This window comes from Perissodus microlepis, chromosome 18 (genome assembly GCF_051167445.1).
Source record: "Perissodus microlepis isolate ML-2025 ecotype Zambia chromosome 18, ASM5116744v1, whole genome shotgun sequence".
NCBI lineage: Eukaryota > Metazoa > Chordata > Actinopteri > Cichliformes > Cichlidae > Perissodus > Perissodus microlepis.
In genome coordinates, this window is record NC_140478.1 from 16,429,611 (window position 1) to 16,439,085 (window position 9,475).

Consider the following 9,475-nt stretch of genomic DNA (forward strand, 5'->3'; position numbering starts at 1 on the left):
TAATTTTATTAATTTTTGAAACAAAAAAATGAGAAATTCGTTTGCCATGACTTCTCCCGTGAGAAGATTATAGTCTGTTGTCATTTATGACGCTAAACTTTACACATTCTGTGCATTTGCTCCATGCTCCTCTATTATAAAAAAAATTAAATGCAATTCATTTACTCACAAGTAAGTATTGTAAGTATTGTATAGTATATATCATAGTACAGTTTCTCACTGTTTCCACCCTGAAGGGAGTGCTCCCTTCAGGGGTCGTCAACACGGATCATCCACCACCCATGTAACCCTATCTTTAGCATCCTCTTCTGTCTCAACAAAACTCTGTGTGTCCTTCTTTACTACATCCATGGATCTTCTCTGAGGTGTTCCTCTTTTCCTCCTGCCTGGCAGCTCCATATTTAACACCCTTTGTCCAGTATATCCACTGTTCCTCATTCTGCAAATGTCCAAACAACTCAACCTGAGCTGTCCCTCTGATGTACTCATTTCTGATCTTGTCCATCCTGCTCACTTCCAGTGAGAATCTCAACATCTTCAGCTCTGCCACCTCCAACTTTGCTTCTTGTCTTTTTGTCGGTGCCGCTGTCAACAAGACAGGAAACCTTCCCTTTCATACTTGCTGCTATCCAAATCCACAAATCACCCCTGACCCTTGTCTCCACCCACTCTAACCTGCCTGCACTCTCTTCTTCACTGTCTCTTGTGCACTGTCTGTTTCTTTAGACGGCTGACCCCAGGTATTTAATGTCATCTACTTTCACTACCTCTACTCCTTGCATGTTCAGCTTTCCACTCATTCACACACATGTATTCTGTCTTGCTTCTGCTGACTTTCATTCCTCTTCTCTCCAGTGTTTACCTCCAACTCTCCAGATTTTCCTCTTCCTCCTTCTTATGCTCTTTGCAGAGCACATTGTGGTCCATGGAGACTACTGCCCTAAACAGTATGAGGATACTGTTACTTTAGTATTTGAGGGGTTTTCCATCGTACCTTTGATATATTTGACAAAGTAATAAAAATCACTTCAGATTAAAAGGACACTCTGTCTATAGCATCACGTCTGCACATAGAGTCGTGGTAAAAAGAAAGTCCAGCCTCTGTCATTTTTAAGGTTTTACCTATGGTGATATGACTAAAAATTTATCTGGTCATAAAACGAGGTAAATAAAAACTAAGATGAACAACAACACTGGACATATTGCAGGGTGTTATTGTTTATTTAATAAAAAAGTCAAATTGTAGCAGCAACAAGGTGAAGTGCTTTTTTCTGTATGACATTGTTGTGGGGGGATTTTGGTCCACTCGTCTTGACTACATTACTGCATTTCATTACATTTTACAGCTATTCATTTATTCACAGCTCTTTTAAGGTCCCACCACACAACCTGATTTAGCCATTGCAACATCTTGATTGCCAAACTTTAGCTCTCAGAGAAATGGCTGATACAGAGGCATACAGAGGATTCACAGTCAGCTCAATCCCTGCGAAGGTGCCCGTGACTTGTGGCCATGAGACAAGTCAGGTCAAGTGGTTTTTTATTTTCATTTCAACCATGTAAAGTGGTACAGCACAGAGTGAAACGAGACAATGTTCCTCCGAGACCATGGTGCTACATATGACATGTAACAGACAATCAAGACAAGTCGATGTAAAGTTGTCGATGTAAAAATTTGCAATTTTTGCACATTGCAAATAAAAAACAAACAAAAAAACAAGACAAGACACTAGACATAACAGGACGATACAGACACAAGACAGTGCAGTGGAAATGTGCAAAATACTGAGTATGTGTGTGTGTGTGTGTGTGTGCGCGCGTGTGTTTGTGTGTGTGTGTATGTGTGTGAGTGATTCTAGCAGTCTGGCAGTGAGGGCCTGGATGCTCCGGTACCTCTTGCGAGAAGGCAGCACGGTGAAGAGTGTGTGTGAGGGGTGTGTGGGGGTTGGTGTTGAGGGACCAGGAGAGGTTCTCCGCCAGGTGGACACCAAGGAATTTGGTGCTCTTGACGACCTCCACAGAGGATCCATAAATGTTAAGTAGACAGTGATCTCTGCGTGCTTTCCTGAAGTCAACAATCATCTCTTTTGTTTTGTCCACATTCAGAGACAGGTTGTTGACTCTACACTAGTCTGTTAGCTGTTGCACCTCTTCTCTGTATGCTGACTCGTCGTTCAAGCCAGATGTTTGTGCTGCTATGCTGTGTTTGGTTTTTGCCAAACGTGGTGCTGTGCGTTATGGTGAAACATCTTCACTCATCGGTCCTAAGATTATTGTTAAAGATACAACTCTGCAAACCTAAGCCATGCAGCCACGTTCTTTTTAAGGAGAGGCTTTCTCTTGACAACCCTTTCTGCAATTTGACCTTGGGCTGTATTTTCTCGAACATCCACTCCTGGGAAGACTGGCTGTTTGGAAAAGGCCTTAATCTAACACTTCCCAGATTGATGGGCAGCAACAGTTGCTATTCTAAGGTTACTGCTTATTTCTTTCCTCTTTGGCATTGTAATAACAAACACCTCAATGCTCAATGTTCCAAAGCAGCAGACTGCCAAAACTTCTGCTTTTATAGAGGCGCTCACACTGGCTGATTATCAGTTAATTAAGTGTATTTGATTAGTAGCACCTGACTGCTACTTAACCTCTTATTTCCATTGAAGATGGTGCTAGTGTACTACATTTCTCCTGCATCTTGGCTTAATGTTTACAGTCTAATGTGTCATGTTTTGTATTTCTCTATTAAGTCCCAATACATAAAATCTTAGAACTGACAGGAGATGCACTTCCGTTCTAACATAACTGCGGTTTGAGAGGCACATGCATCTTTTGCATCTACATATTTTATCAGATCCTCCCTGCCTTTCAAACTCAGCACTTTCTGGTTTCTAACACAGGGTAGCCGACTTTTACACAGTGTGTGTTGTTAATAAGAGATGCTGTCACTTTACACAGCCGAGAACATATTGTTTTCATGTGCTGGGACACATTTAACATGATCATCAAACTCCTTTCGATATGTATTTTTACTGCACTGTCCTTTTAGAGTCCAAACAAATTGCAATGACCCCTCAAATTATGTAAACTGAAAACAGTATCTAAACTGTATGAAATGTTTGCTGTAACTTTGTCAGTGTAACAAAATGGGAAATCACTTTTTTTTTTTACATTATTTTCTAGCTACACAATAACTACATCTATTTATCAGTCACACCTTTTAATACTGCTACAACGCATTCCGCATCAAATTTTATTAGTTCAACAAAAACAAACACACCAACATCAATCTGTGCAAAAGCATCACGTTTAACAAGCAGACTTAATGTTCAAAGTCAAACAACTCCGCCTCCTTCTCTTTCCAGAAAGCAAAACTGCGGTCGATATATTTACAAATGTCTTCATTGTGGAAGCAGGAGAAGTCTGTGTCACTGCAGCGCTCATCCGGAGTAGCACTTTGAACTATAACTTTGGGTACTAATTTGGAATCTGGCAACAATGATGATGATGATGGTGGTGGTGGACAGTGGCATGGATTTGAATCACCAAAGAAGTGAAATTTGATGTCCTCGAAGCCGTCGCTCCACTGTCGCCTCCCAGCCTGGATCTCCTGGAGGACAGCCTTATGGAAGTCCCGCACCTTCTCCCAAGGAAAACTGCCAACATGGTCAAAGACCTCAAAGCAAAGGAGGTGTCTCATCTTCCTCTCCTCAGCTGACAAATCCTGCTCTAAGATGTGAAAGTAACCCAGCATAAAGAGATCGAGGGTCAAGGTGTCGTGGCTCACTGCAACACCATCCACATCTGGAAGGAATTGTTCTGGGGAGTAGGTTACACAAAGTGGAGGATTTTGTGAAACGCTAAAGGAAGGTAAAGGTTGCACTTCTCTAAGTTCTAGTTTATTTCTCCAGGAGTTCAGCATTTTATCCACAGCACCTCGTTGTTGGCAGAACTGAAACATTGAGGGGATTTTCTGTTGGGGCTGTGCTTCTGTCACTCTTCCTGGCGCTGCAGCCTGTCCCTGCCTCTGCCTTGCTGCTCTCACTGTAATAGCATATGCAGATTTCTTCCAGTGGCTCAGGAATAGCACCACGATTCGCTCTTTTCTTAAGCTGGTCGTTTCCATTACAGGTGCAGCTGTTTTAGGAGTGTCAGGTTGGTCAACCTCACATTTGAAGCTTGTATTGACATCGCTGTTCTTTCCGCTTAAAGCTCCATTTACAGCCTGGTTTGTCAACCCCCCTCCTGCTTTTATAACCCCAGCAAAGGGATAAATGCCACCAATCTGACCCTCAAAGGTTGATCTGAGGTTTCTAACTGAGACTCCAGACTGCTGGATCTCCCTTTCCACCTTTTCCCTTTGTGCTCTTCTGTAGCTGTTGCTCTCCAAACGATGGCTAAAAGCAGATGCCATCCCTATGTGAGGTATCCTACATACACTGGAGGCCTCCACATGGGCTTCCTCTGAGTTTAGACCTGGTTGCACTAATCCCTGTCCCAGTTCAATTCCTGGGTTACCTTTTATCTTCTGTAAACCCTTCATCCCTTCCACCATGCCCTCCACTAACCCCATCTCACCATCTTTTTCTGTGATTTGAGTCAGATTAGCCACCAGGAGAGACATATTCTTGATAATCTCTGAGACACGGTTGCACCAGATTGGCAAAGTCAGCTGCATTTTCCCCTCAGAGTCCATCTGCTGCAGAACCTCTCTGTTGAGGGAAATGTTGACAATAGGATCAGGTAAAATTGCCCTCAGCTCCTCAGTCAGCCTGGTCAGCTCCAGCTCATACGCCTGGCAGCGTTTCTGATGTGAAACAGACTCAATCTGCTGCTGCAGGTACACCAGGTCATCCTCTGTTAGGAGCTCACCGAAGGGTCCCAAGACTGCGTTGTGGGCTTGGGAGTACTTCCAGCCGTCAACTGGCATGTAGCCATTAGCTATGTCCTGTTACAGGGAACAATATGGATTTTAAGCAAGTAGCTCAACGCTTTGGGAATTTTGCATACACAGTGCAGAATAAAAGCTGGACAGTACCTGTCTCCTCTGTTCCTCATCATCCTGCAGCCTGACCTGCAGCTGCCGCACCATCACCTGTCGTTTCCACTCTGCAATAGGACGGCCTGTTTCGTCATGTGTCGGCACGAGGGAGTCAATGTCAGCCAGGATCACGTCGACAATCGGTAACTCCTCCGGCACCTCCCCACCGTCAAGCTTCTGTCACCGCGCAATAATGTGAGACAGAGGGAAAGTACTGAGCTCCGGCTCTGAAGATAAAATCCCTGAAATTAAATCCTCATAAACATTTTTCCTAATAAAGACAGTTTATTCTTTCACGATGATGTCAGACTCATCAGACTGCTGGTTTAGCTCACTGGGTTGCGCAGATAACTGATTTCTCGAAAGGCTATTGTAGAGGCAGGGATTTCAATTCACTGTTGTCATTTTCTGCGTATCTTCCCCTCAGTTCTCAGCTTTTCTGTTATAATAAATATTTCTGTTATAATAAAGTCTAAAAACAATAATTGGCAAAATGTGTTTACTGAGGTCCTACACAGTTCGAAATAATATCATTCCTCTATAGACTCAGTCTGCGTTAGGGTTAGATTAGACGATAGTCTGATTTTTTTGAAGCCAGAGTCGCCCCCTGTTGGTCATTTGGAAGAATTCAGTTTAAGGCACTTCACTTTGCAGGTTACATTCTGTTAACGTCACACGGTGTTATGTAGAGGACATTGCTGTCATTTCCGCGGGAAGAAGATCATGATCTGGGAATAATATCCCAGCATCCATTGGGATAGGCTCCAGCCCCCAACAACCCTAAATAGGAAGCAGAAGACAGAAGAGAATGGATGGATGGATGGATGATTAAAAAATGGATGAATGTGTCCATTCCAGGTTTCCATCAGCAGCACCAGGGAATCCACTTTTAGACTGGGTTATTGTGTAAATAGGGGGCGGTGCTCACAACGAATTTATTGTTATTTTTTGTGCTATATAAGAACAGGCCGGTTCTTATATAGCACCATTCTACTCTATGTGAGCACTCAACATGTTTCATTCACCTAAGCACTTTGTATATATATATATATATATATATAGATAGATAGATACACACACATATCTGCTTAATTGTTTTCTAGCTAACAATCACACTTAGATGGAACAACATCAGAGAACAACCTGGGGTTCAGCACTTTGCTCAGGATACTTTGGCATGCAGACTGGAATAGCCAGGTATCGAACCATCAACCGTCCAATTAGCAGATGGCCTGCTCTACCTCCTGAGCTACAGCCACACTGATATGTAACACAGTACTGTACGGTACATAACAATGCACCAGCCAGCTCACCGTTTGTCCAGTGAAGACCGCAGTGAAGCCGGCATGCCTCAGAGACTTAACAGACTTCATCTGAGAGAACGGCGTGAGGTCCCTCTCTGGAGGCCTCAGATGATTGAACGATGTCACCACTGTAAACAAGTAAACAAACATTATATATACTTACATATATACATGTATGTGAAATCCTGTGTTACCTGCAGATATCTAGTGTGATCATGAGTATAAGAAAAGAACAGGAACAAAGCTGTCAGTTACACATGTAATGGCTGCATTTTCATATTCTTACATTACTTTAACAAATACATAAATAAATGCAAATGTGCTGGATGTGTTAGTCACCTGATGAGGCCACCTGCACATGCTGGATGGAGCCTGTGGTGTGGTGTTTTGAAGTGACAGCAGGGGTCAGAGAGGAAGAGGTCACAGGAAGAGGGGTCGGGTGGCGAGGCAGGGGGGGGACCTCCTTCACTGGCTGCTGGGGACATGCACACAGCGGGGATGAGCAGTGCTTTAAGGGGCAGTTCAACACATGTAGCAAAAGGCTTTTACAATAAATCTGTTTTGCTTTTTATTTAAATAAACAAACTCAAACTCACGGCGCCTTGAGTTAAAGGTTGTTGTGATTTGGCAATATATAAATTGAACTAAAACGAATAGGTATTTCCATTTGCCATAGTAGTTGAACACAAATGCTTCTTTTCAGTTATGTCTACAACACTCTGCAGCAATTAGTGACTTTATTAGCCAGTGACTGCTCTTAAAAACACTGCACGTTTGTTCTGAGGTAAAAACTTTCATTTTAGGCTCTACACGGACGACTGGTCACCTTGCTGTTCTCCATATTGATTGTGCTCATTCACTCCATGCAGAATCTCCTCTTTCTGAAAATGACAAGGGTAGATACAGAAAGGTAAAACCAGCAAAAGAGGATCGCCACCAGTGCAGAAATGTGACACAGACCACACAACAGCAAATAGCTCCCAACTAATCTGCTAAAACACCAAGACCTTCTAAAGCACAAACACACACACAGGCACACACACATGCGCACACATTCACAGTTAATGTAAAGATGCAGGCCGCACTCGTAGAACTTGGAAGAATAGGCGGTGAAACTGGAAACTGATCAGCGAATGTAGCGTAGCCCACACAGAGTGCAGGAGAAAGCATGTTAGAGTTGGGAGAGACATGATATCCTGCTTCATGCCATCCAATACGCTAAATACTACACAGATAATTACAATGTTTGTACCCTTTTGAAAGCAACGAGTGACTTTTACAGCCTAGTAGCTAAGGGTTTTATAAAATACTTATGAAAAATGTAGACAGCCTGTTGTTATTGGTATTTCTATCCTCTAAAAGCTGTTTGTATATGCACCAAATTTCGTGCCTTTTCTAAAAACAATATATCAATTCCTTTAATACTGACACTGTATTGCAACTTTCACCAGTTTATAAGTGACTGCTGTATATCTTTCACCCCACTTATAAAAAAGCAAACAAAACACAAGAAATTCTCAATTTAGGATTTCTCATCTAAGGTTAAATTCAGTCAGTGGAGAAAAATATATATGTTCAAAAAGGTGTCACACTCTTATTATGCACTCTCTATTTTCCTGTTGTATTAATCAGCCTTTGTTTTTCAGAATGTATGTTTTACCTACCATATAGTCCTGACAGTCCAATAATCCGACACAAGATGAAAGTTGGATGAAAGTTTGCTTTTTTTTTTTTTTTTTAAATAAATAAATATTAGAAAATAGAATAATGACACAGAGAACCCAGAAACTGATGGTTGTCTTTTCACTCAGTACCTGCCAATAAATAGAAAGACCAAGGAACAACATCACCTGGACTAAAAACACAGATGGGGGTCCTTCTTGGTGTGCATAATTAAAGCAGTGGGATAGGGTGACCTGGACCTAGAAGTAGCCTATAGACTGATGGCTCTATGAATGTACAGTTTTCCTCAGAAGTTACTCGTCATGGGCATGAATATTATGGTAATTTGGGATTATAATTAAAACAAGAAAAACAAGAATTGGCTGCACAAGTGTGAATTTCTTTTTAATGGTCTCTAATCCACATATAAGTATATACATCTATACATCCCTTAGCAAATTGCACCTGAACCAGACACTCAACAAGCTTCTGACATACTTCTGGCTGCATATTTGACTACTCTTCTTAGCAGAACTGGCAGAGTTGATTTAGCTTCCTGGCACTGACCCAGCACAGTCCTCAAATTTTCAGTATAGTCCTCCTTCATTTTTTCATCCACTTTATACAGTGTACAAGCACCACTGGCAGCGAAACAGCCCCAGAGCATGATGCTACCACCACCATGCTTGTCAGCTAGTACAGTGTTCTTAGGTTTGAACGCTTCACCTTTTTTACTCCAAACATACATCTTGTCATTGTGGCCAAATAGCTCAATATTTAGTTCGTCTGACCCTGAACCTTTTTTCTTGCGCTACCTGTTACCAGTTCATGTATAAATGTGGGCAGGTGCAAATTTCTGTCAAGCACCCTCTCAGTCCATCAGGGTGTAAAACTTGTTTCACTGTGGACAGTTACACTGGCTTTCCAGCAGTTTCCAGTTCATGGTAGATTTGAACTTTGGTGGTTCCTGAATTGATCAAGTCTCTGTGTATGTTTAGTTGTGCTTACCACCCTTTCTTTGTTGGTTCATCTGATGTGCTGCCCTGTCAGTGCGCCAGTGGAAATTTATTCTCCTCCTTTTTGCTTCATGTTTCTTTTGAACTTTTTGTTTTTTTGGCTTTTTCATCAGCCCAAACAAAGCCTTGCTTTTTTAAATTTAATCTGCCTCACCATCCATTTGTGTCCTCTGTCCAGATTCCTGACAGATGGAGAAAGGGTCTGTAACCTTACACTAAACCCTGCCTAAAAAAATATACATTCTATGATTACCTATGATATGACAATATATGTATAAGTAATGTAATTAGTACATTTCATTTTGTAAATATCAAGGTTACGGTGGATATTTTGTCACTCCCACAGTATTTAGAGATTTGTGAATCGAGTTATTGCCTAAGCTTCTTGAAAAAGAAGTTAACCTCAATTAACCAGCGGCTGTCTTTAAAATTTCTTGGAAGTGTGCAAAGCGTGCATG

The 9,475-nt window shown here is 41.9% G+C and overlaps 1 protein-coding gene across 1 annotated transcript; it reads right to left on the bottom strand.

Moving 5' to 3' along the window:
• Positions 1-1,285: 1,285 nt before the first annotated feature.
• On the bottom strand, positions 1,286-7,180 carry espnlb (espin like b). Its single transcript, XM_084912682.1, has 5 exons — positions 7,166-7,180; positions 6,679-6,814; positions 6,349-6,467; positions 5,033-5,212; positions 1,286-4,942 (listed from the first exon to the last, which is right to left on the bottom strand). Exons 1-5 carry the CDS (start codon positions 7,178-7,180, stop codon positions 3,317-3,319), a joined length of 2,076 nt encoding a protein of 691 aa, XP_084768808.1. The 3' UTR covers positions 1,286-3,316.
• Positions 7,181-9,475: the final 2,295 nt, after the last annotated feature.